At 45.7% G+C, this 27,858-nt stretch overlaps 1 protein-coding gene across 5 annotated transcripts in view; it reads right to left on the bottom strand.

Moving 5' to 3' along the window:
* Positions 1 to 59: 59 nt before the first annotated feature.
* The window catches only part of DZIP1L (DAZ interacting zinc finger protein 1 like), a 32,420-nt gene continuing 4,621 nt past the window's right edge, over positions 60 to 27,858 (bottom strand). For 2 of the 5 annotated variants that reach the window (XM_078607193.1, XM_078607191.1), the window contains exons 2-22: positions 27,436 to 27,553; positions 25,362 to 25,454; positions 24,450 to 24,629; positions 22,781 to 22,930; positions 19,022 to 19,106; positions 18,287 to 18,411; positions 17,305 to 17,454; positions 16,502 to 16,594; positions 14,858 to 14,908; positions 13,571 to 13,699; positions 12,394 to 12,424; positions 11,868 to 11,927; positions 9,726 to 9,782; positions 8,641 to 8,756; positions 7,273 to 7,630; positions 6,859 to 7,033; positions 5,512 to 5,544; positions 3,743 to 3,966; positions 2,817 to 2,935; positions 2,087 to 2,303; positions 424 to 651 (exon numbers count right to left, since the gene is read on the bottom strand). In XM_078607193.1, coding sequence (XP_078463319.1) covers positions 554 to 651; positions 2,087 to 2,303; positions 2,817 to 2,935; positions 3,743 to 3,966; positions 5,512 to 5,544; positions 6,859 to 7,033; positions 7,273 to 7,630; positions 8,641 to 8,756; positions 9,726 to 9,782; positions 11,868 to 11,927; positions 12,394 to 12,424; positions 13,571 to 13,699; positions 14,858 to 14,908; positions 16,502 to 16,594; positions 17,305 to 17,454; positions 18,287 to 18,411; positions 19,022 to 19,106; positions 22,781 to 22,930; positions 24,450 to 24,629; positions 25,362 to 25,454; positions 27,436 to 27,534 — 2,643 coding nt within the window. In that variant the 5' untranslated portion in view covers positions 27,535 to 27,553 and the 3' untranslated portion in view covers positions 424 to 553. Of the gene's footprint in view, positions 652 to 2,086; positions 2,304 to 2,816; positions 2,936 to 3,742; positions 3,967 to 5,511; positions 5,545 to 6,858; positions 7,034 to 7,272; positions 7,631 to 8,640; positions 8,757 to 9,725; positions 9,783 to 11,867; positions 11,928 to 12,393; positions 12,425 to 13,570; positions 13,700 to 14,857; positions 14,909 to 16,501; positions 16,595 to 17,304; positions 17,455 to 18,286; positions 18,412 to 19,021; positions 19,107 to 22,780; positions 22,931 to 24,449; positions 24,630 to 25,361; positions 25,455 to 27,435; positions 27,554 to 27,858 lie in introns of all 5 variants that reach the window. The other 3 variants (XM_078607192.1, XM_078607194.1, XM_078607195.1) reach the window with 3 other exon arrangements.

The raw sequence follows: 27,858 nt of genomic DNA, 5'->3' as shown, positions 1-27,858 counted from the left end.
ACATTCTTTGGAAATATTTTTAACGTTATTTATGCCGTACATCTTCTGGGGATTTTTACTAAATATGTTCATGCAAAAAGTATGTTAACCTGAGGGACGTTACAATGAGATTTCATCGCAGTGCGTATTTAGCCTCTATGGTGCTGTTGCTGTGGTGTTCCTCTAGCACCCGTGCCACAGTATGCTTAGACCCCTTTGTTACCCATTTTCTATTGGCACATCCGAGTGGTTTTCTACTTGCTATGTGCCGTGCCAAGCCATGCTGGCCTCACGAGACATCTGCATCTGGCTGGGGGCCAAGCAGGACCAGGAGCATGGCTACGGACCTGTCCATTATGTCTGTGATGTCAGTCAGTTCCCTGTGAAGACACGGTGGCACTGCATTATTAAAAGACATCTCGACTTATTGCATATGACGTCAAGCGGCAGGGCTCGGCTTCGGTCGTGAAAAGCAACCTGGTGCCTCGTGAGTTGCGCCGGACTGGCTCAGCACGGCCATGGAATGGCTTGGTTGTGCAGTGGAAAAAGGGTATTAGATCCACGGGGTTGGAGTTCAGGACAACTCCAGGTCGGAGAAGTCATCGTTGGTCCAGTCTGTGACGGTAACCAGGCTGCTCTTCAGAGTGCTGCCTGACCCTTGCTCCTTCAAACCTGTGCAGCACACAGTCGGCACAAGGATCCTCCATTTCATCTTACAGACTGAAGTGGGGGGGCAAGTGCCTTTAGCAAGCAGCAAGCACCGACTGTTACTTTATTGGTCCAGCACACGACTCGCCCCCCTCCCCTCATGATTCCATGAATTGTCACAATTTAGGGCTGTGATTCACTTAAAAATGTAGCTTTTATAACAGTGTGGTGGATATAGCACCTCTAGAAGCTGATAGGTTACATAAACCATTACATACAACACATGAATGGAAAATAACCGATTCTCCCATATGATTCGATGCGTGCATTGTGAGTGTAGGAACACATTTGAACAGGTGAATGCATGCTTTGTTATAGGCCGAGTATAGCTGTAAGCAGACTGCTTCACTCGCAATCGAAAGGATGAGTGTTGAAATCCATCATCTGCCTGGGGTAGATAAAACGAATACCACTTTTGTGACACAAAACAATTTCGATCATTTGGCTGCTATAAATGTCCACTTTGTTGAGCTATCATTTGTGGCCAGGTCTTTTCTGAAAAAGATGCTAATAGCTCAGTGGGCTTAACCTGGTGAAAAAAAAAAGTTTAGTTTTAGTTTTTTTTGTGATTCGCTTACCTTTCCTATATTTTGCACTCCTATCGTGTTTATGTATTGTTTGTTCTTGATTTGAAGCTTTCGTGACTGCAGGAATCCATACTCTTTGTTTGTTGTTGTAACTTTCTGACCCGCCCCTAATGGACATCTGTGAAAAAGATCTTTATAACTCATGGATTCCTCCAGTATAAAGATTCTGATTATTCTGAAGTGACAGAATGGGCGTGTGAATGTGTGTCCTGCCAACGATAATTGAAAGTCCTTTTGGGCGCTCAGTAAAGAAAAGAATCCCCACCCCTGCCCCCACCCGAGCCCTTCCCCCGCACCTCCGATTTGTCCCTCCCCCGCACCTCCGATTAGCACGGTTGGTTACGTACGGTGCAAAGATGTTCAACATACGTACATACATATGTTGACGAGTGGAGTGCTGACGTCAGGTCACACTCGCCTCGGGGGAATGCCGTCAGGGTAAAGTGACGTCATGCCCCCCGGGGTATTTGAGGGGAGACCCGTGACGTGGACGGGGTCTTCGCCGAGAGTCAGAGGAGTGAGTGGTTAGGAAGTAGGGGGCTCCGGGATAGAGGGTTAAGAGCCAGGCTAAAGGGGGGCTACTTTACCCGGCTGGCCGAGTTGGATGAACCCTCGGTCAGCGCTGTGGGAAGAGCCCGATAGCCTGGTGGGGTGTAGGAAACTCCCAGTACCCTTCCCCTGGGGAGCTTAGTTAATAACCATTGTGTTAACCCCTTCCCCCGAGTTAGGCGTAAGCCCTGAATAAACAGTTTGGCGTCAACCCCTACACGACCGGCTTCAGCGTCCTTTTCTACCACGCAACACATACACACCCGTGAGTGTCTCACCAGCCTTGGAAGTGGAGGTGATGGGCACAGCGGTTGAGTGTGGCTGCCCCGGCGAAGACGCGCCCTTGCGTGGGGCCGGCACGGGTCCCGACCGTGCCGCAGCCCGTCCTCCTACGGGGACGTCTTCCAGCGATGAGATGTCCCAGTTGTCCTCTTCGTCATCCACCTCGTTCACGCGTTTCTGTCCCGCGGCGGAACTCGCCTGCCGAGACAGAGAAGAAGGAAAATTGCTTTCACAGGGGCCAGGTGTGACACTTGCAATAGGACTTATACACTTTTACTACTGCGTAGGTGTTTGTGGCGGTGCCGTTTTGGATGTCCAGCATGATGTCCGATGTCTCGAAGTTTTTTAAGAAGCTCGCAGCATGTGTCGAACAATATGCAGTACAACACGAAAACATATCGGAGAGCTTTTGGATTATTTTAAATTAAATTCTATGGCTTTGACAAGCCATGAAACAGTGATTTTGACGTAAAGTTTTCGAAACATTGCTTTGGTTTCTTCATGTATTTTACCATAGATGTGTGTGACACCACTCAATAACAGGTTTCTTATACAGTCACCATTCACTCCAGCTATCGGTTTTGCTGACATTCTCTTCTCAAAGCTTTATTGATGTGCTTTGGTTGAGGTCACCGTATGAATCACTGCCCACCTGCATTGCAGCTTTTTCACCCTTGTTTGGCTCTGTGCGTGGTGACATCAGCACCTCACCTTGCTGGGATTATGGCTTGGTGTGGAGGTAATCACGTGGATTCCGCCCGATGGTTTTTTACTTCCAGGCTTGCTGAGTTGCCGCTCTATTTTTTGGCTTAAAATCTGCACCTTCTCTCCTACAGTATTCACACATACACACGCAGACACGTGAATGGATGGACAGTGACACGCTGGCAGAAAGGCAAGATGGACTGACAAATGGGCACAGACAGATACAATAAAGCTTCTACTTAGTTTCTATGATGAGTTTCTTAGCAATCTTTATAAGTTCATGTTGACGTTGGTGAATGAGCCAGTGGACAGCTTCAGGAATAGCCTGGTAATGAATATCTGAAATGCTGCTAGCAAATGATCAACGCAGGCATTGGCGTTACTGAGTGGTCGATAGTCTTATACTGGTGACCACAAGCAATATTTTGGCTGTTCTTAATTGTCCATTAGTGTAGGAGATAGCCACATCTGCCGTGTGATATTCGGGTGCAGTTCAACACAGACAACAGACGAACTGACAGATGGGAACCGACATGCATAATGAATGACATGCAGACAGACAGAGAGATGAACAGACACAAACAACAGATGCAATACAACTGTAGCACTCGAGTATGTACTTCTGTTTAAAAAACAAAATCCTTCAACTTGCGCTGACCACAACCCTCTCCATCCATTCTCTGTCAAACGATATTCACCCCTCTATGTACAGCATACTATTTATACTTCATAATCAAATAATTAATGGCACTGACTTGCATTTTAATACATTCACATCGAATTTTCAGATGGATATAAAAACATGCATGCTTATGCCCATAAGCGTATAACAATTGGTGACAGTGGTATAAATTGTTGGGGAAGTTTCTTCAAGCAAGTGCCTGCTAAGGCTGACACAGAGCGCAACCCCGACTGGCGCATTCTTCGCTCACCTTGTGGGGATGGATGGGCGGTGGACTGGGGCTTTTTCTGTCCAGGGATGGTAATGGACTCTAGCTCGCTGCCATCGGACCACTCCTCGGCCAGCTGGCGCGCGATTCGCCCATTTGTGGATGGCCCCCTCTCAGCCGTTCGGGTGGCAGGGCTGTGGTGTTTGCGAATGTCCGGCGGACTGGTGCTAATGTCAGAGTCGTCGTCTGACGTGAAGGGAGGGGTGCTGGGGCGACAAGGCAATTTGTTGACCATGTGCATGGTGTGTACGACTTACCCATCAATTAAAGGAAGCCTATATGTATATATATATTAGCACAATATGTCAAGCGTAGAAAATACAAAATACTACGTTCATATTCAAAAGTATCAATGCATGCACACAGTATAAGCTGTTCAGCGCACTCAAATACTTCACTCACAATTGAAATGTCACAAGTTAAATTCTTGTCACGGGTTATGAGTCCTGTCCCTTCAGATTGGGTAAAATAAGCAGGAACTGTTAAAACTGCACTACGTCTATGGAAAGTCAACAGTGGTTCGGCCTGCAAAGAGATTGATCCCCATCACTAAAATGTAGCATTTCCACCAATGACTTTGACACATCAGACATAAGCTAAGCTCATTGCTAGGATACAAAGTAGAAAACCCAAACAATCAGTGCGCTTTAAAATATCTACTCGTCAGGTATGATGCAGGGCGAAAGGAAAGTGATTGAAGGAAAATAATAGCACAAACACCCCCACCAGTGACATCACAGCAAAACAGTGCAACCAAGTACAAGACAGACCCCAACCAGACACCATGCTAGGATCCAGAAAACAATGTCACAACAACAAAATTGGTGGGTCGAGTTAACATGCGGGCGTGCCAAGGAAGTCACTCCAACCATCAGCCCTGACCCAGCCAGCTAGCCTGTCTGCAAACCAATGAGAAAGCCAGCCAGTCAGTTAGCCAACTGTGCAATTAAACAGCCAGGCATCTTAAAATGCCAGCCTGTTTGCCAGTTGAATTGCGAGTTAGCCAACTGGTCATTCACAGAGGCACCCAGCCAGTTATCAAGTTGGGCGAGTCAGAAACTCCATTAGCCACCAAACCAGGCAGCCAGTCAGTCAATCAGTTAATCAGCTAGGCAGATGAAAGGCCAATTAGCCAATTCAAGCAGCCATTTAGCCAACTGACCAACTAGCAAGCCAGTCAGCAAACCAGCTAGCCGACCACCCTGCTCGTCATCAAACTTACCAGAAACCTGTCTAGCGAGCCAGTTAGCTGACCTGATGGAAAGGTGACGACCTGTTTTTTTGTGAACCACTGAATGTAAAATGAGTAAACAGCCAGTGACCCCTGAGTCAATGCCCAATGAATGTGCTTGGCAACATCAGGCACACGCGGTTACTGGTGGTGCATCAGAATTAGCAAAAGAAAATGCACACAAGTGCGCATGCAGGAAAATAAAAATGCCCAACCATATTCTGCACTGTATATCTGAAAAGCAGAACACATCCGTTACCAAGGCAATTATTTCCTGCAATACTGCGATCAGAGACAACATTAATTCAGCTCAATTTCTGACTTGTTTTTTTAATGTGCCTTTTGGTATCATGAAAACAATAATACCCAGATAACTGAATTACTTTTTTGGTTGTTTATGTATTTATGTTTCATTTATGTTAATGTAGTGGTCGCAGGATTGAGGAAACAAATTCAACATTGTCATCAAGAACAGAACGTCATTCACAAAATGCAAGCCAACCAATCTGAACGCACTTACGCGAACGACACTGATCTTGGCTTCTGCCTGTGTCTGCAGGCACGTGGGTGTGGGTTTGTGTTGGTTGTGTGCATGAGAGTACATTGGAGTGAGCACGACACATAGGCCATGGTCAGACACCATGAACTGGTTTAAATGGAATGACTTAAGAAACGTGAACGTCAATGAGAATGAACACAAGCAAACACATACAGATATATAAGTGTAGCATGTACACATACGAGTGTTTTATATATAAGCAGAAAGATAAAACACTTAACCTGTCGTCAAAAGTTAAGCTAAGCAAGCATGTATAGAGGCACACTTCGAATTGTGACACTAGGGAGAACAAATGTCTTCAGTGTAATCTCAGAAGTTGGTGTACTCCATACATTCACTTATATTTGTATGTCTCGAATGTCTGAGGTCTATCCTATGAACTTCAGACGATCATTATAATTCACCAGTGGATTCATTTGTCCATGTTTACTCAATTCTGTATTACTATAGCCGACGCTTCCACACGCGCATACAAATCTAACTCATGCATATATACAAGACAAATACACACACAACTACCGCCATTCACCACTAAGTGGTGGTGACGTCACCACGGTGCTTGTGCACGTTAAGGCCACGTGAAGTGTCGAACACCCGCCAACAGGAGGTCACAAGATAGACCCAGGTGCCATGGGTCGGCTGACTGAGATGACTGGCCAATGCACCACCTGTGCCCCCTACTGTGCCAACTTGCTGTGTTTTAGCCACCCGGCGCGCCGCTCGTTGTTGTGAGCATCGCTCCGCTGCTCTCCGTTGTTGCCCAGTAGTGTCTTTCACGAGCCTCCTCCACAGAGGCCGATCTTGACACCACTGGTACCACTCATCGGCAAGTCCACTCAGTTCCTCATCCTTTTGTACCAGATCACTCTATCTCTGTGATATGCCCATTTAGCCCCTGTATCCAACCGAACAAAAGCTGTTTAGGCATGCGGTGGCTGGGCATGCGGGCTACATGAGCCAGCCAACGCAGCCTTGCCTGTCGGAGGAACTCACCGATAGGACTTTGCTTAGATCTTTCAAGGATTTGTGAGCTCCTCACTCAATTCAGCCTGGATAAACCCAGAATGGATTGAAGGCAGACCAGCCTAAATGTTTCTAATCGGCGAAGATGTTCCATTAGGGGGGTCCACGTTTCACAAGCATCGCGAAGGTAGGACATGATTGTGGCTGAGAAGACCCGAAGCTTCGTGTGGAGCGACAAACCAGGTAGCTTCCACACAGCGTTATGCAGCCAAAATACACACACAGACGCGCAAAAGCATACTGTTGCACACACCCGTGTGTGCGTGGCGGTTCCCATATACGCACCTCACGTTGCCAGCTGGGGCGCGGGCATTGGATGTCTTTCCAGAGTCCGCCTTGGCTCCGGGTTTTCCTGCGGCCTGTTTGCCGGGCGACCTGGGTTTGGCCGCCACGTTTGCCGCTGCCGGCCTTGAGTAGATCACCTTGGTCTGCGGCCCCGGGGAGCCACGCCGGGGATTTCCTGCAAAAGCATTCAAAGGGGGTTCATCAAAAAAATAACGAGCAGCACGTTTATGCCTCCGCCTACGCTCCCAACATTCACCGACCCCCTCTGTCCATGTCTTGAAGGATGGTCAAACAAACCCCCATGACCCCCCTTCATAGAACAGTAGTGGATGGACCAAAGGGTTGTACGCACACATACATCCTTGTATGACCCAGCAGTGCAGGTCACACAAGCACTGTAAATTCTGCCATCACCTTCCGACTTGACGGCCGCCTTTCCAGAGGGGCCCTTCGTTTGTTTGGGACCGACGCCATTCACGGGCTTGCGGGCCGCACCTCCGCTAGTGGGTCCTCGGGACCCGGGCCCTCCGGCCGAGCCACCCTCGCGTGCACCGCCACTTTGCCCCCCACGAGGGGCTGTTGTAACCGTCGCCACGGCCCCGCCGGTGCCGGCCTCCGCCTGCTGCGCTTGCTGCACCCGCTGCTCCAACTGCCGCTTGAGGCGGCGCCGGATGGTGGGCAGGCGTGCGTGGCGGCGCGTCGCTTGCGATCGTTGGGTGCGCAGCACCGACAACGAGGAGAGCAGGACCTGTTGTGAAATCCCTCGAGCGCCCTGCACAAAGCATACACGCGGGATGGTGGAACACGATAGTAGATCTCGCACCCATCACCGTGATTATTCCCTTACATTAAAAAATATATATGCAATTTTCCCTATATATTATCTCTCCGTGAGAGATCCAAGTAGATAGAGAACAGCTCACGGAAGCGGATATAACAGAGCTACCTCAGAGATCCATTCAAGTCATCTCTCGGGGCAACAATTTCCCATCCGCCCTGCCACATGAGAGCCATGGTTGTTAAATGGCAGTCAACATTTTGTTTCAGTTGTTAGAGTTGGAATTTAGCCAAATGTAGTGCAAAACCATATTAATTAGATATTTTTTGTACAGTCACTGTCGACCTGGCTGAGACCATCAGCTCACTTGAGAATCAAGACGGCTGCCTGGATAGAACCCAGAATCTCAACTCAGCGTTCTGAACTTCTGAGCCAACTGACCGCCTCTCGCCATTTATATTCCTATTGGCGTACTGGAGTTACACTGTTGTGAGATAATTAAACTCCCTTGCATCAAAGAATGGCCTCTAATATTACCGTCGTCTAAAGCTGTCAGAGAACAATCTCTAAAGATTGCATGGTAGCTCTCACTATGGAGTCACATTAACAAATCTCTCTCATGCAACAATAGGTGACACTCCCTCATGCACCAGTGTACGTCAGAGGTCGCAACCGGGTACCCGATACCCGTACCCTACCTGATACCCGGCTACCCGTACCCGGCCGGGTACGGGTAGCCGTTTGCGACCCTGGTGCGGCCGGGTAAGGGTACGGGTAAGCCGTGAGTCACTGGTGAGTAACCGTTTGTCACTCATTTCGGGTAGGGTACGGGTAGGGAACGGGTACCTGTACCCGGCCGGGTACGGGTACCCATTTGCGACCCTGGTGCGGCCGGGTACGGACACGGGTAAGGAATCAAAACCCGTTTGCGACCTCTGGTGTACGTCGACTGTCGAATAATTGAAAACCCAACTGTGGGCAGGAGTGCTGGTGCAGTCCCTCACCTGGCGCACGCCCATGCCCTCCAGCTTTTCATCGAGGGCATTCTGAAGGCTGGCGCGCAGCTCCCGCAGCAGGCCCGGGCCTGGTGGCCTCCGCTCGCCCGAGCTCTCCAGCTCCTCTGAGTAGGCGAGGATGGCAGGGAAGAGGAGGGTGGGGGGGTCAGGAATCAAAGTCAGAGATCGCTGGGTCACGGGATGCGATATGGGGGTGCTCAGAAAAGGAATGAATGAGATAGGTAAGACATGAATGACGAGAGGAGAGTTGCGTTTAATATAGAGGGATGGGAATACGGAGTGTCAAACAGGAGGGGAATTTGAGAAAGAGGGAGGCTTAAGAGCAGTGGCAGGACCCAGGCAGTACTGTAAGAATAAACACATTGGATGACCCTAATCAGTGCTAATCAAGCTTCCTTTACTGACTGCAATTTGTCACTAACGAGAGTGAGCAGTCTTGTTAATGCACAGCAATTGTCATGAAAATGTTGTCGCTGTAAGTTCCTTGAAGCACTCTTTGTCACCCAAGAAGCCCGATGACTCTGGTTAAAGTGTCTTCAAGCTCAATTGAGCATGGGCCAGTGGTCATCTATGCTGACATTATTTGTAATCAATGCTTATTTAGCAAGCTTCCATGGTGCAATGGTTAGCACACCAGACTTACAATCCACAGGTCGCTGGATCGATTCAAACTCACAGCATGGAAATTTAAACAGTGGTGCAACGTTCTTAAATACACCCTCCCCATTCACTCAGCAGTATAAATGAGTTCACCACAGTTAGTCAATCCTTAAGTCGCATGTGGTGGGGTAAAGTGTGGCTAAGCCCACCTTCTCCGAGATGTCTGGCCGGCATGGAAAATCAGGCCCAATAACTCAAAGGGAAGCTTTCTAGAGCTCCCTCTCATGGAGGCCTTTCTGCCAGCAGCGACATGAGCAAGAAATTGCAGAGTGTATTTGGCCGAGTGTATTTGGCCGAATGGCCGAATACACTCTGAACTGCAGCTCTAAACCGAGGAGGATTTCTCAACAGCAGAGCGAGGAGTCCGAGGGCAGTTGGAGGTTCGAGAGGAGCCAGGAGCCGTAGGGTTTTACCGATGCTGTCGTCTTCCGTGGCCTCCGTGATCGTCTGGAGACTCCTCTCTGCATCAACTGCCATCGACGCGACGCGCGGATTTGGTACCGAGAGGGCGAGCGGCGAGAAGCGAGAATCAAGAGGCAGGGAGTAAAAGACGCGGAGAAGGTGGGAGGTTGGGAAATGTTGTCGGTTAAAATTAAATGGTTAAACAGAAATGGATTTTAAATAAAAAAAAAACAAAGTCACAAATAGACGAAGAGACTCGGGAATGTTTGGAAGTAAGAAAATAAATTCAGTGAAACCAGAAACCATTTTAAAAAGGAAAATCATGCTTAATAAAAATACAACAAATGTTAAAAATAAATAAACATAAAAAAAAACACTAAGAAGTGGATTAAAACAGCAATACAATGCAAAGAGTGTATTTGTTAAACTCAAAATATGTATTGTTAAATGTCAATGTTACATAAAGTAAACAAGGCCCAAACATCATACAGAAAATACAACATGAAGTGTTAACGCCGTTAGTGAACACAAGTTAGGGGGAAAGCGAGGCAGCAGGGAGGGGCGAGAGTGGATTAATAAAAATGTGATTAAATCGTAAAATCATTACGTTTCTATGGAGGCACGTGCACACCTTTAATAACTTTTTCCTACACATTACGTGCTTTTACATTTAAAAAATGTTTCACGTGAAGACGGGACGTAGATTTGTGCAAAAGCAATTTAGTACAGAATTCAAAACTCTCATTTGCAAGGATGGTACTATGACTGCCGTATAATTACAAACAATGCGATCGCTAATTTGAATTGTTAGAGTGAGGCGGGAGGGGGGAGATGCTGACCTGATAGGTCATTCAATCTCATGTAAGCAATGGTTAACCTGGTCCTGTAACAACTGTATAGTCTCATAGGCCAAATAGCATGGATCTTTGTGGACCACCAGGATCCCGTCATTGTCTCTCACAGAAACGTAAAAAAACACAGAAGGCACATTTCAAATCGATTTGTTTCACAAAGGATTTTTAAAAATGATTTTAAAATAGCACAAAAAAGCACTGGATCACATTAGCAAACAACAAACACCGATTGCGTTGCAGACGGGGAGAAGCAGGCCACTGTTTACGCGATGTCATTTTTCACGATATGACGATTATCGCGATATAAGTTTCCCATAACTCTGTCATTGTGTTTCACGGTATTTACAGTTTTTTGTGCGTTGCTGTACTTTTAGTCGAATAAAGCAATTCAACTGCAGTTCACACGACATAAGCTTGCCATGTCTTAAGGACTTTTAATAATTACAACCTGTAACGATTATAACGCACATGCCGGCAATAGGGGAATTTATTAAATAATTGCAAGAACAACTAAATAATTGTCTTATAATTACTCTGGAAAACATTTTGCCAAACATGCATTTAACAGATAGCTAATGATTTATTTACAACTTATTAAGTTTGTTACTTTATAATATTTTTGTTGGGAAATAAATGATTAACGATAAAAAATGAGCAATGATAATTGCGCTCATATTACAGGTTTTTTTTTGGGTTAGATCGCGCTGTTCCAATATTTATCAATACGCACGATAGAATGATAATGGATTACATATCGTACAAAATGTCATACTGTGGTTGTGCCATATCGCGCAACTCTACAAGTGCGGAGGGAAAAGACGAATCGCACAATGTGAGCCGGACGAAAGTGCGGAAGACACCAGACATGAATAGGACGCTGGGTAGAGCATCACAGCCAGGGTTAACGTTAGGGCATGGACAGGGCTAATCCTTTATCAATATCAAAATATGTTCTTAATATCAAAAATAATCACCAAATTAAAATGCAATTCATCGACTTCTGAGCCTTGCACACCGATGTATCCCAGTGACATTTGTATATTTAAGCTTATTTCAACATGATTTCATCTCATCAGTACAGTGTGGCCTGTCAAAAAAGTGCCACTGGGAGACATTTATCCAGACGACCCACTGGTTAGTAGACTAAAACTTGTTTATTTAAATTTGTTTAAAACAAACCCCATTACCTGCTCATTTACTTAATAATAGACTGCTGTTAGATTTTAGAGAAAAAAAATATCAGCAAGAAATAAACTCAGAAATGTGGACACATGTTAATTTGGTAAACTATAATCTCACCTTCTTCCTCAGCCTCTTCCTCCTCTTCTTCCTCCTCCTCTTCAGACTCTATCTGGGGTTCTGATGTAATTTATCAGAAAAAAACAACTTAATTTGCTTTTAGGTCATTGATTCTGTGTTCCTCCAGATGCCTTCCATACATGCATACACATTAACGTCAAAGATACCTCAGCCTGAATAAATATTTGGGGCAGATTTCATTTGCAAACATCCATTAGGGATGAAAGTGCTACGCAGAGTTGCGTTGCCAGCACTACGCATGTCTGCCCACCTGTGCCGCACCATCACTTACGTTTAGGCTGAGATGACCTAGTGGAAGTCTTAAGCAGGCTTCAATGCCAAATGACACTGACATTATAGGACAGTGCACTCATGTTGAACTTCTTTCACACTGTACGTAGCCAACCATGCTAATCATCACTAACACCTCCACTCCCCATGCACACGAAGGCACACACACTCGTATGTATGTGCTCGTACTATGCATGTGCATTCAAGACAAAAAAAGTTTTTAAAAGATACTCACTTTCTACTCTTGTTGAAGAAAGACCTTGAATCTGTTTGAACAAAAATATTTCAGAAAATCCCCATGATATGTAGAACATTTGATTCTCAAGTTGCATTTATTCAAATACAGTCAACTCGATTAACCGTTGGAAGTTTATCCGGGATACACATTAACCATGCTTACGTAAAAACAAATCACGCATTTCACACGAGTGCTGGTTATATTATGAGCATCTCCTTACACTGCTCACACGTTGAGGGACACTGACAAAGTGCCCACATGACGGAAAATTTTAGTTTAAGAAACAATGCAAATTGGAACGCGTGTAAGTGCTGTATTGCGTTCATAAGCGTTTTCATAACTTTCATACGTCTTTATTGAGTTACATTTTAAATTGCATTTACCACAAAATCATATAAGCACATTACAGATATCACATATTAATGTCACAATTAGAATATAGCAATCATGAATTACCTCAACAATGCATTAGAATGTGTGTTTTGGGGGCTCAAACGGGGGGCATGAGATGTAAAGTTGCAGTTATAGGAGTTTTATATATGGTATATGTGTCGAGGTTTAGATTTTAAGTTCTTTAAATGGCAGCCAAATGGCCGCCATTTTGTTTCTAGTTGGCAGCAGAGGTCGCAACCGAGTACCTGATATTCGTACCCTACCCGATACCCGGCTACCCGTACCCGACCAGGTACGGGTACGAGTAGCCGTTTGCGACCCTGGTGTGGCCGGGTACGGGTAAGGAATCAAAACCCGTTAACGACCTCTGGTTGGCAGATTTTCCGCCCAACAAAAGGGATAATTTTAACGATAAATGTTTGGCACATCTCCTGTTAAAAGCAGTTCAAATTTGAGGCCGTTAAAGTGCTAACAGACAGGAATCGTGATTCCATTACCTTTATCATGTTTCAATGATAGCGCTTAAAATAGACGATGCATTCTACGAAGATAAACAATAACTACATTTGTATAACTTCGTTTACAAGTCATTTATATTATCCTTGTCTTCTATCTCGCCCAGGGCATGTCCACCGGGGAAATGGAGCGATTAAACAGCTGAGGTGCGGAGGTAGGTGGTGGATTATTACATCAGAAGATCGTGAGAAATGACGGCCGCTTGGGAAGGCCTCCATCCAGCAGCGGATTAACAACGGCTAATATGCAATCGCAAAGTGGGCACCTTGCGCTTCTGTTCGCGGATGAGGGCATCTCGCTCCTTCACCAGCCTCCGCAGCTCCGAGAGCCGAGTGCTCATCGCCTTCTGGTCATTTGAAAGGGAATCGTGCAGCGAATCCAGGTCTCGCTGCATCTGAATGCACGCACACATGCACACACCGCCATCCAAAGGTTCAATGATTGAAGAAGGCTTTTCCATGCTGTGTCAGTCATGGGGATTGAGTCAAGCTATTCCACCACACTAGTCCGTGTGGGTTCGTGAAGGGGCACAGGACCTGTTCAGATATTGCTCGCCACTGATGTTAGCCATGGTCATGAATATAATTCAGTTTGCAGGTTTATAGCACATAGTTGGCTAAGCGCTGTGCCACCATTCCATCTTTAGCAACCTTTACTGAGTGGCAGCATAGCAACCGTCAGAACGATATTGCTGTTGTTGCTCTGCAGGTCGCCAAGTATACCGCACCATCATTGGTAATTTATCGATGGGCTCTCATCTACTTTGAACAAGTATCCACTGTCCTACCTTGGTAGTAACATGTGAGACAGCTTTGTATGCTTTCTTCAAATGGAAAAACCATCATCCACAACACGCCACATCTCTAGCGGAACCCCATGTTTCACTAGACATCAATCTCATGTAAATAATCATTTGTTTTTGATATAGCATTCTGTACGCTGGGGTGTCTTAGGGCAATTTACATCACATCTCATTTCAAACGTTCAAAAGGAACCCCCAGTGGCAGCTGTCTCTGTGGGCACAAGGTGACACAGCACCTGCCCTGCAAACAGGCAACAGTGTGCCAGTAGGGGGGGCAATGATTGCTTCGTGTAATTCCAATTGAGCAGTTTGCGGGTAACTTTCAATTTGGCAAATTTGGATCATGACGCCGGCACAAAATGGCCTACCCTGCAAATGATGTCATGAATCTTTAAAGTCCTCCGCGAAGCAGACGGGATGTATTTTAATGGTTAACACACCCGCAGTATTAACCAAGGCAGCTGCTGGATCTGAACCGTGAACTTTTGCAATAAGCAGTTAAAGCACAACCATTGGACCATGACCTGATCAGTTTGTTCTTTTGAGCGCAAAACAGAAGCACAGTTCCCACTTCAAACATTAAAAATGTCATCCCACATAACTGGCATGCTGACGCTAACAATACATAGCCAATGCAGCCTAACTCGGGCGTTCTTATAATTCTTGACGGGTGCAAGGTGCTCCTACTTTATACAACTTTTGCTTATTGTTAAAGTGGACGCGTCCCTGTTTGCATGGATGCGTAAGTACCTGAGATTTTTCATGCTCATGTTTATTCTGCAGACTTTGCATCTTTGTGTCCTAGAAGACATAACAGAATATCGGCAGACGCTTTTCATATTAAGCGAAATTCATATGCAGCTTTTTTTGCAATGCGTCCCCTCCAACATTTTTTTTGCTGGGTGCACCACTTGTCAAATTGACCAATATGGAGCATGTCAATTATGCATGTGGCAGTCTGGACTGCACCTGAGTGGTTAGAGCACTATGTGCTCATGATGTGCAAGATTAGGAACATAATTTAGACTATTAAGATTGTAGCAAATCTGAACCAACAGCTGTCCACACACATACACAAAACACATTCAGCCTTACAGACTGCAAGGGAAAATACTGTTCACGATTACTTAATCAGGGACACAGCACAAGCAGATGTAGTATGTAGCCAGCACCCACGCCTACCCACCTTTTGTCTTTCAAATATAAATGTAAACACACTGTGGTAGATACTGATTTAAAGCTAAATTGATTGGGGTAGAAGAGCACTTGCCACTATTGTTGAGTACGGTTGGAAATAATATCCAGCTTGCACGACAATATACAACAATGTACACAAAAACCCATGCAATGCACATTTTATTGCGAGCAAGATGACACCACTTCTCTGGTCTTTGTCATGGACAACACAACCCAGTGGAATGTTAATTAGCAGGATTAACAACAAAGCACAGCACTGGGCAAATCAGCTGTGCCAAGTTTGGCAACACAAGCACAAAAGCACTTGGAATGGGAAGAGAAAGATTTTCAGCCTGTCTTGTGCAACCTCAGGAGACCCCCGGTTTTATTTTAAGTAATCTCACTAGGAACTTGCTTGACCCTAACCCCCTTAGATGTCTGCAAAAGCATAACAATCCCAAACTGGGATTTGAACTCATGACCTAAAGATTGCCAAGTGAATGGTCATCATACAATGCCACGGAACCAGATGTTTCAGTGATTAATAATAATTCATAACCTTTTACAAATCCACTGCTGGATGAAGGCATCTCCATGCCATTGTAGTCATGGAGGTTGTATGATCATACTTGACCACGCTGGTCGATGCGGGTTTGTGAAGTGGTGTGGGGGAGGTGCGAGGATCGGTTAAGCTACCACTCACCACTGATTTCAGGTGCGGCCAGGTGGTCAGTCGGGTTCACAGTATCGTGAGCTCATCACTACTGCACAATCGCTCTATCCAACTTTCCAAGTGGCCTTATATTATTTGTATAAGGGTGGTTTGGTCAAAAGATATGTTAATCATTGCAAGTCAATTTCACAACCAGTAAGCACTTGCCTCCCTAAGACCAAAATACCAGAGATGCACCAGATCTCATCAGACTCAGGAAGCTAAGCAAACGTTTATGCTGGAGAGTGCTTGTATGGGTGACGATCATGCATAAAATAGCTGTGATAGGCTGCTGTGGGGTACACGTTGTAATCAAAGGGCAGTGCAGGAAAATCTATTGTTGTATTGTAATTCTATGCTCTCCTTCTATGCTGCCTGCCTTCACCAACCCACAACTGATCAGTGTGATGTTTGGTCATCAAATAGCCCCCACAATCCACACAAAGTGAGAACACTCTTACTCAGCAGTTGACTGACGAAAGAGCTAGACATGCACAAGTACTTGCCTGCTTGCGCAGCTGCTCCTTCAGGGCCATTAAGCTGTTGTTCTGCTTCTCCATATCATCCTCTGTGCGGCTTTTCCCCATTTCCTGCACACGCTGCACATGCAAAAACACCCAAAAATATGGAGTGTGTAAGCGATGCAATTCCCCCTGGGAACCACGTGCTGGGCTACAAAGAGGGGCAGAGACTGGACAGTTTGGGGGGTGCCCATCTCATTCCTCCACCCAAGGCCCCTGCCAATTATGTTACGCCACATTAGTTGATCAATATAAAGGGTTGCGCGTATACTTGTAAAAAACAGTGCCACTCACGTCGTGTGCGCCTGCGCGAGCGTGTTTGCGCATGCACGTTCGGCAGTGAGTGCTCACTAGAGCTGCGATACATTGGCCGAGGTTTTATTCAACCACGTCGTCATCGCCTTGTATGGCCTCAATGTTCAAATGACCCCGACATCGGCCACCCACTCAGCCGAAGCCAGCAGCGCTCTTCATCAGAGAGCAGTGGTACGCATCGGCGTAGGTTACCGACATCATAAATGCCCAACAACTGAGTAGCTCATAGCTCCACACACACAAACTTAAATTATGTTGAGAGGGTCAGGGGTACATTTTTTTCACTTTTTAACCAGGATCGACCACCTATGACACAGCTGAAGATAAGTGATTCGGCAGCATCGGCCGTTGTGGATTGTAGAAAATGTATCACCATGACCTATAACGCGATACCATCGAGGCCGTATACACAGGAGCTGTTCATTGATATTGATGTCCTATTGTTGCTCATGTCGCCCAGCACTGTTGCTCACCATCTCTAGGGCCACATTTTGCTCGCTGAGGACGCTGATCTCACGCTGCAGGTCCTCGCGCGTGCGCTGCACCTCCCCGTGCACGGCCTTGCGCTCGCGCTCCTGCCACTCTCGCACGTCTCTCTCACGCTCGCGATGCGCCTCCTGCTCCTGTGGGACGCAAGCACGTACGCACGCGTCATCTTGTCAGCGTGAGCGTGCCCGCGCAAGTGTGCATGCGTGCGTGAGGAACGGCAGTGCAGCTGAATTCGTTTCCCGTTCACGGCCAACACCAGTGACAAATATCTGAACTTGTCCTGCATCTCCCCAAGGTCGACTCATCCTCACTGAGTACCTGGCATGGTATGTAACCTTGGCACTAGGTAAACGAAGGCGGCCAGGCATAGGTGCTCGCTAACAGCACTTACCCCAACAGTCTGTTAAGGCTATATAGGGGAGATCTTTGTCTTTGAACTGTGGGAATAAAAAGTGCCAAATGTGTTAATTTTTGCGTTGGTGAAAGCGGTGAGGAAGAGGGGCTCCAGGACTTTGTCAGGTATCACTCACTACTGGTGTTATCTTATGCTTAGAATCGGACTCTGGCTGCCAATCACCGTGCTCAAAAACCTGCACTGACCAGTGTGGTGAAGCATGACAGACATGGCGTGAAGATGCCTTCACCCAGCATGGATTGAAAAAAGACTGTATATTGTTATTTATTTAGCGAGGAATTTTATCGGCACTTATAATATACAATTTGGACGCATGCAGCATCGAATCGCGACTGCATCTCCAGACACTGCACATCGACAGTGGGCACATTTATTTTATACAGAGAGGCAGAAGAAAAAAAAGGTCTTGAACCCAGACTTGAACAGGAGCAGGGAGTTGACAGCACAGATGGCTGGGGAAAGAGAGTTCCAGGCAATGGAAGGCAGCAAGAGGAGCATGAGTGAAGGTCTGTTAAATGGTATATGAAAGAAATCTGTCTTTCCTCTCGTACCTTTTGGCTTAACAAGGCTTGCGCCTGCCTCTCGTTTTGCAGGTCGCCCTGCGTGTGCTTCAGCTCATCTCTCAGTCCCTCCAGCTCCTCCTCCAGCTTCTCCACCCGACGCTTCTTCTGGCGCTCTGCAAACACGCGCGCACAATGACAGATGGACGGACGGACGCGCTACCACTTTTGCGTTACAGCATGTGGTGCCGTATTATACAACGGTTGGCTCTCCAGTTGTGTGTCTGTGTGTGTGTTGGAAAAGGTAGCCATTATGGAGACAAAGGTGGCCAGGCATGGTGCTGGTCACCCATCCCCTCGTGTGCCGTGCTGGCCTTCATAGATGCTTGCTAACAGCACTTGCCCCAAAGGTCTATTAAGGATATGTGGGGGGTCTTTGTTTTCATAGGGTTGGATTAGTGGTGGTTAGGTGGTCTGTGCACTGTATTACAAACTTGACGACCTTTGTTTGATTCCCAGCCATGGCTAACATCAGTGGTGAGTGATATCTGAGCCGGCCCTAGGCCTCCCCTAGGTCAACTCAGCCTTAAATGAGCGTGGTGTGTAAACATCAGCACTGGGGAAACAAAAGGCAACTGGGCGTGATTCCGGCCATAAAATCCTCTCATGTGATGTGCAGACCTTCATAGGTGTTCACAAACAGCATTTGTTCATATGGTCTGCAGGGCTAAATTACATATTATTCTTTTGCTTCAGGTCTTTCTGTGTGTGTATGTGTCCAGGTACCTCCTTCTGTGACCTCCTGATGTCTGCGCTCCACGTGGTTCTGAAGGTAGGCATAGTTCATGAAGGCCTTATCACAGAACTGGCACTGCATACACGCATAAATACAGGCACACACAAGGAGCCCTGGTGAGATGCATTTTAGATGCTGTTAGCAAGCACCTCTTAAGGTAGGCACAGTATTCGAGTGGTTGAGTGGGAACTCAGTGATCGGATACTCAGTAAGGCTCTCCCAAATAATTAAGTTCATGTGTCTCCATGTTCAAAGGACCATTCTTCTTTCGTATGGCTGAACACCAACTACAATTTCACATTCAGGTGGTCAAGCCAGATAACTGCGTCAAGTGGAGCTAATCTGTTGAAGGCCATGAATCTGTGGTGGAAATTCCACATTCCTATGGAGTGGACCAGTCTCTCAGTAGGACAACCACTACTGACTTACCACAGAGGGGCACTTGTTTTATCGAACCTAGAGGGACAACCCCAGACAAGGATTTGAACTCGCATCCTGAATGAACGTCAGTTAAGCTTTCCAGATCTCAAAGAGGGACTTGCATGTAAATTGTATTGTCACGTAGCGTTAACCGTATCACAGAAAACCTGCTCCGCAGTCCACGGACAGACATTATCCGCCCCGGGGAGAGAGGCCTTTAAAGGTCAGTGGCGTTCTCAGCACAGCCATGCCTCCAACGTGGGCAGTCACATTGTGTAATACAAAGATGAGGAACTTATGACTTTATATCATGCGACCTCGGGTCGCACGAGCCTTACCACTTTGGAATAGTGCACCAACAACATTAATGCATCATTGGAAGCATCTCGGCTGCACTACTCATGTACTAGAGAGGAATATATTTTCGACCTGGTAACATTGTGTTTCTACGTTTAGTGTGTTCAGTCACCTTCTCTCTTTCAAGTAGTTCTGAGCACACAATCAATGCAATAGAGTCCGAGTGTGATCAAATGCATGGCCCACCAAAAGTATTTGTAAGCCCTCTTCAGCCCAAGAATGCTGATGTGTTCTAAGAGTTAGAACCCTGGACTTTCAATCTAGTCGCTGCTTCGTTCTCCCAGCGCAGCAGTTGAAACAATTGGAAAGTTTTATAAATTCTCCCGCCTCTGTCCACCCAACAGTATAATTAATACTCCACAGTTAGTCGATCAGCGAGTGGTAGGGTAAAGTGCGGGTACTCCTACCTCTCTTCAAGACATCAGGCCAGCATGGAACAGTAGGCCAAAATTACTGGTAGAGGGTTTCTCTAGATCGCCCTTTACTAGAGGCCTTTCCGTCAGCAGTGGCATGAACAGGTAATTGTGGGGCTACACCTTTACCGTTACGTATACAGCCCTCAGCAATGGAAAGGTTTCCCACCCTTGGTGCAAGGAGTCTGAAGACGGCTTCTCTTCCATGCGTGCACTGCGTCGCATGGCTGCACACGCTAACTCGCTTTTGACGTGATCGTGTGCGGCGGGGCAGCGAGGTTCGGCGTTAAAACACGACGGTTTTTTTTAATCAACCATGAAAAAGGCAATTGCTTCCGCTTTAATCTTACGAGTGCATGGCCTTATGCGCCCGTGCATTCATGCGTACCTACCCTAGGGGCAAAGCTCCACATGGACCCATCTGGTGGCTGAGACTTATGTTCGTGGCACCAGGGGGTGAAAATTCATGAAACTGATCAATCTGATGTCACTGAAATTAATTCCATGTACTATATCTTCTCAGTCACTTGTGCTTAGAATACTATCTTTTCTAAGTTCAATTCATCCCAGGTATTGTGTGCCCCAGGTACTATGTCTTAGATACCACAGTATCAAAATTATTAACATATGAAATATCATAAATTATTTATTAAAGAGTTTAACATTCACTTCCATATATGTCTATATAAGCTTTAGAAATATGATATATCTAATTTGCTTATGCTCTCTAATTTACATGTTCCACTTTCTATCTCTCAATGTAGTTCCAAGCATACACTTTTCCATGCGTATTTGTGCACTATTCGACTTGAAATGTGAGCTTCGGTAAAAAATGTTGCCAGAAGGGATAATGGCTGGTCGTCGAGAATAATTATGGAGTGGAAGCCAAAGATGGGAACACACCCAGAAGGCGGAGATTGAGTGATGAAATATCATACTCTTAGTTCTTTCGGTAAAGTCACGTAGGTAAAAAATGAAATTAAAATTAATAAAAATAAAACAATAAAATCACGACGTTTCGGAGGCAACACAAGTCTCCGTCATCAGGTGGGACCGTCACAGCTAGATTTGCTGCATCAAGTGGCTGTGACGGTCCCACCTGATGACGGAGACTTGTTTTGCCTCCGAAACGTCGTGATTTTATTATTTTATTTTTATTAATTTTAATTTCATTTTTTACCTACGTGACTTTACCGAAAGAACTAAGAGTATGAATCCTTGCAGTCACGAAATCTTCAAATCTAGAATTGATGAAATATCAGCTCGTGTGCTGGTGCGATATGAAAACTAAAAACGATTAAACTAAACTTTGTTTCTCTTACCAGGTAAAGCCCACTGAGCTATATAACTCTTTTGCACAAGCGACCTGGCCACAAATGATAACCCAACGAAGTGGCTTATCATGTGGAAATCTATAGCAGCCAAATACTTTATACGCAAGTTTTTAAATATGGAGAGAAAAACCGGGAGGACCCAGAGAAAAATGAACGTGACCACAAGCAAACTCCAAATGTGATTTGGGGCTTTCGTGACTGCAGGAATTACTTTTTGGTTCTTTCGGTAAAGTGACGTATTTGATTCTTCTTTCTACGTGACTTTACCAAAAGAACCAAAAAGCAAACTCCAAATATACAGGCACCAGGGTCAGGATCAAACCCACGACCTCCTATATACCAGGTGAGGTCGTTAACATCTCTACCATGGCACCCCTGAAATGTTACACCAAAGGATCATGATAGAATGACGACGGCTTGGAGAGGTCTTCCCACATTAGAGGATTGATTCATGGCTAATGATGATAACGATGAAGCGTTAGCAGTCTGTACAATATTCTAATCCTGGTTATGCTAACACATGCCTGGAATACAGAACTTTTAATGAAATCCTGGATAACTACGGGGTGCATATGTTGTTAAGCATCAGCCTATGTAGATTAGGGATTGTTGACCTGTATACGACCATGCTTTGGACCTCTATGAGACAGAATGGCATTATATTTTTTATAGAAATCTACATACAGGCCATACTGATGTTTGTTGTCAAACCAGTGGAGGAAGTTCAGATGGGCAGAAGTGCAGAAAAAAACTCTCATGATCTTTCAGAGTCCGAATGGCAACCCACTCTGCCTTTCACAGACCCCTTTTTGCTGACCCCTACAAACCTCTTATTCGTTTGTTCCACACAAACCCTGCATCGGTTTTTACAATATGATGATCATAGCAATATCAGATTTCTATACCTTTTTTACTGCACGGGGCATTTTTATTCTATTATCGTTGTGCTTTGCTCTATTTTAAAAGCATCACAATGAACAAACACGTGGTTGCTTTAAAAAAAAACAGCAAATATAATTTTTTACAAAAAACGTGATAACCAACCATTATCAAAACGCAACAACACTCGGCAAAATGGACGATATGATTATCGCGGACCTTAATTCGCTGTATCGCCATATTACGGTAACCCCAGTAACCGGGACGCCCGGGTCAGTTGGGCAACCGAGTCCAAGTGACGGGCGACACAGTGGGTTGGGGCGAGCGCCTGCATGGCGGTGGGCACCTTGTGGTAGTGGTTGGCGTTGGCCTGCAGCATGAGTTGCAACGCCGCCACCAACTTCTTCCTGCGGCGACACTCGTCGCGCGCGGCCTTGAGCTCCTCCGCAAGGCGTTCCGCTTCGGCTCGGGCACGGCCCAGCTCCGCCGCTAGACCCTGCGTGCGTGCGTGCCCACAAAAGTAAACGTTTCCTCGGTTTAGCCTTACAGGCTGTCAGAAAAGAAAGTGCTTTTCGTGAGCAATTAAGCCACGCGTTAAGTCGTGTCGCCTCGCGTCCTGGTTGCCATGTGTCCCTGACCTAGATATGCAGGATGTGTGTCCCACATCAGGTGTTTCCCAGGTCTGATTAAAAGGCTTTTGGAGCCACGGACAAAAAAATTAGGACCCACGCAGCCATTTTGGCCATTTTATCCTGCCCAGCCTGCCCCCCTCCCCTACTCTATTTTCCTGCATGCATCTTGGGTTCCATATCTTCTCAGTCACTTGTGTTTAGAGTAATATCTTTTCTAAGTTCAATTCATCCCAGGTATTGTGTGCCCCAGGCACTATGTCTTAGACCCCACATGTCCTGAATACAGTGTGTTCCTTGCGTCTCAGGTTCTGCATGTCTTCGATCTGTGTCCTGGATCCCATGTTTTCCATATCCTTTGTCTCTTGTGTCTTTGCGTGTCCTAGTTTGCTGGGTTTCACCGAGACTCACACATTGGGTGTGCCCTGATTCCTGTGCAACTTGTTCGCGTGTGCGCTTTATGTCAGATTCTGTGCCCCAAGATCCCATGTATACTTCATTCGACGTCTCCAAGGTCCAATGTGTTTAGGGTTCCATGTACATTGATTCCCAGTTAGTGCAAGTCCCTGTGGTCAGTTGTACAATGAACTTAAAGTAGAATTTTCCATTATTTTGTTAATTAAACGAAGATAAAACCCATATAATGTATCATATGTTGGTAGTGTGGTTCAATCAATCAGTCGAATTGAATGAACACTCTACAAATGAGACATAATAAAATAAAGAAACAATACAAACACATAGATGTGCTCAACCCTTTGGTAAACTCACTGTTGGGTAGGGGACTTGCCATGCTATGCGGGTAGTGGGGGGTTATTGACCATACTTCACTACTCTGGACAGTGCACGTTGATGAAGGCAGCGAGCATAAATGTGGGGGCACAGAAGTACAGTAGAACAAAGAATGTTGCTGCACCATCCCCCGCTGACCGCCATGTACCACAGCCCCACAGCTGCATATAATTACATCCGCATATGATTCACATTAATAATATACTTAAAAACTAATTAATGTATTATATATGAGTACAATAAGCTATTTTAATTGATGAAACGATGCATGGTTATATGCCTGGTATACAAAGTTTAATCTCTCAATATATTCCGGGTCGCTGGTAGACTGGAGTAAGCACGTGACTAACATGAAACATGAATGTATGTTGAACTTCTTTCGCACCGTACGTAGCCAACCGTGCTTATCGGTGGTGTGCTGAGTGCAAGAAAAAAAACATTTGCTGGTCAGTAACCTGGATGCAATTAATCTCTGCTGGTACGTGCAAGATAAGAGCCATTTCTTTTTTGTGGAGGTGATTTTCTTCCTATCAAGTGCTCCCTGCTACAGACGCCAGTGCTGCACTGCCCGTGCACCGAAGTCGAGCCGTTTACCTGCGTGCGTGTGTGCGCGGCGTGCGCGCCAGCGCCCAGGCAGCCCTGCGTGTGCACCAGGTACTCGACCGTGAGCTGGGCCAACCGTAGCAGCTTCACGAGCAGCGGGTCGGCGGGCGTCTGGCAGCGCGCGCAGCGCTCGCTGGTCACATCGCAGTACGTCACTGTCGTGATGTACTCCTGTGAGTGGGGAAAGCACGCACCGCCGCCGGGGAGATTAGGGAAAGAAGCAACTCAAAACTAGTTGAGAAAACAATAAAACATAGCGTGGATTATGTAATGCTTTAGGACGCGCGTTTGTTTTCGCAAGTAATTAGCGGAAGGGATGCCAATGGACAGCTGTCAGGGTCAAATGTGTTTGTATTTTTGCAAAGAGCCCTCTTTTCTCAGGTCAGCATGCAGCAAAAAAAGCTCAAAATTCCCATGTCAAAACATCGAGCCTGGAAAAAGGAGGGTAGGAAGCTAAAAACTTAAATGCAGCATAGCATGTGACAGTCAAGATGAAAAAAAAAGTCTAATTAGGAGAAAAGGAAAGTCTAAATCTTGGACTTCAACAGATTGAAGTAATTATCAGTGGGAAAAGCCATGAGGAGGGATCTCCAATCAGTGTGCACATCAGAGGGTTGGTGAAGATGGTGAACATATGCATTGGAGCATAGTACATTACAAAACTGGATTTTACTGCACTACCCTATGCTGCACTGCCCTATGCATAAACAGAAAACACATGTTTTACACATGTCAGTCATCAGGCTCAAATCCAGCTGAGCTTAACAAAATCAACCGGACCGAGTACACTCCGGTTGATTTTGATAAAGGCTACACGCCGTGTAGCTGCTGAAGGCTACGACAGGCAGAAGATGGCTGCAGTGTGTGTGAGTGGAGGGAATTGGAGGAGGCTGCGTCAGTTGCCTGTAGCGTGGCGACGTCGACCTCGCGAGCCACGCGCTCCACGTCCACCGCGCCCAGACGCCGCCAGTCCACAGGCTCCCTGCGCTCACGGAACTTGAGGTACAGCAAAGCACAAAAACAATGCAATTAAACTGGCAGCTCTGGTTATGATCACCCTCTATCTTTCCACGTGATCAGCCACTTCGTTGAGCTATCATCTGTGGCCAGGTCGCTTCTGAAAAAGAGCTGTATGGCTCACTGGGGCCTTAATAAAAAAAAGTTTTTAGTTTTAAATCAGCTGATTGTGGTTAAGCCCATCCATTCTACAATGTTATTAATCCAAGTCTTCATTGGGCACCCTCTTTTTATAGTCTCCACCAAATGGTACCTTGTACGGTGGATTTTAATTAAAAATAATTAATTGATGAACCAAAAGAACTGCAGTTTTGATCATTTAAAAGCTACGACAAGTTGTTCTTTAGATAACATGAAGAACACCGCATGACGCACAGCACACTCCGCGTGGCACATGACGATGGTACGCAACATGAGATGCACAGCTTACGACACAGAGCATATGTCGTGCACTGCACAATGCACATTGCCAAAGCACATACATAACTTTGGGAGTGCAAATCAAACGCGAAAAGGCACAACACTCAACACAGTGCAGATTAATTAAGAGCCAATAATTGTATCGCAACTTCTTCTTTTCTCGATACAAATATAAATCAACACACAGCTCTTTCGGCAATCCACTGCTGGACAAGGCCCTCATCACGCCCTGTAGGCCGTAGGGGTTATTTGACCATACTTCACCACGCTGGTCAATGCGGGTTGGTCAAGGTGAAAAACAGACCTGGTAGCATAGAAGTACAATATAACAATGTACTTTACAGCACTGTCCTATTGTGCCCTCCATGTAGCCGCACAGCTTATACCAACCTGTTATTATTTGTTTCTTTCGGTTAAGTCACGTCTAAAGATAAAATAATAAATTAAATTAAATAATAGAATATTTCATAATAGAGTATTTCATTATACCTGATGATGATTGCTTGTGTTGCAATCGAAACGTCGTATTCTATTATTTAATTTAATTTATTATTTTATCTTTAGACGTGACTTAACGGAAAGAAAAAATAATAATTCCTGCAGTCACGAAAGTTCTAAAATTAAGATAGAACCAACCTGTTAGTTCGTGGTGGTCACCCATCCAAGCGTTATCCAGACTCAACTCTGCTTACCTCCCGAGGTCTGACGAGATGGGGCGCATTCCGGGTAATTTGACCAAAGGCTTATCAACATAATCTCTCCTTCTTCTTGGTTCTTTCGGTAAAGTCACATAGAAGGGAAGTAATAAAATAATAAAAATAAAACATAATAAAATCATTTTCACGACGTTTCGGCCACAACGCAAGCAGCCGTCCTCAGGTGAGAACGGCTGCTTGCGTTGTGGCCGAAACGTCGTGAGAATTATTTTATTATGTTTATTATTTTATTACTTCCCTTCTACGTGACTTACCGAAAGAACCAAGACGATGAATCCCTGCAGTCACGAAAGCTTTAAATCAAAACATAATCTCTCCCTATGTCTTGAACATAAGTCCTCGCTAGACGCGTTTTCACAACAACGCGTTTTCACAACAACACAGTTCCTCTGTTTGGGAACACTTTTCGCGCACAACACAGTACGCGCCCGTCATAACGTGGAACGCGCACCGTTATAACGCGCTTTCTGAGTGGACGACGACAAACAACTTTCTTGAGCTGCGTGGCTGAGCGGTATGGGAATTCTGGGCATATGCACGGAATTATAAAGTACGAGGTGTACCCTCATGTCGGTTATTTGTCCCGCTGTGGGATGACTGCAGGCTGATTGTATAGTGCAAATGAGATGCAAATTTGCATTGCTTTATTTATTTGTGCCCTGTAATGTGAATTCATTAATTCAGCGCTTAAATCATTCTCGCTTAAAGAGGCGTTTCCCAGTAGTGCATCTAAGGCATTAAATGAGAAATTACTGTTTTAGACATACGATTAATCTCTCTCTCTCTCGCACACATACAAGCGTACACACGGCTGTGACGGGTACCTTGAAAGGCATGAGCACGGGCGTGTAGGCGGCAGGGCCCGCGAAGGCCCCTGGATTGAAAGAGCCGCCCATCATGGGCAAATCCGCTTGTCCTGGCATCACCAGCACCTACCTACACCTGCATACAACCACATCACCAGCACCACCAACCGACATAACACCCATTACATTACCTCCACCACAGTCAAACACATTCAAATAAGCCACACATATCTCCCACTGTCACCGTTTCCACGTTTATACATCTGTCGCGTAATATATATATGCTTATTCTCTATTAAACATGTTACAGTAAAACAACGGTGCAAATAATATACAGCGGGTGCCAGAATGCACGATTTACAGCTAAACACATTTAATCCGTGATAAAGCCGCCAATCTCACAAATGCAATGCAAATCTCCTTAATGACCAAAAACGATCA

The sequence above is a fragment of the Lampetra planeri genome, chromosome 27 (genome assembly GCF_965212315.1).
Source record: "Lampetra planeri chromosome 27, kcLamPlan1.2.h2, whole genome shotgun sequence".
In the NCBI taxonomy this organism is placed as follows: domain Eukaryota; kingdom Metazoa; phylum Chordata; class Hyperoartia; order Petromyzontiformes; family Petromyzontidae; genus Lampetra; species Lampetra planeri.
The sequence above is the reverse complement of the archived record's forward strand: the minus strand, read 5'-3'. Positions and strand labels throughout refer to the sequence as shown.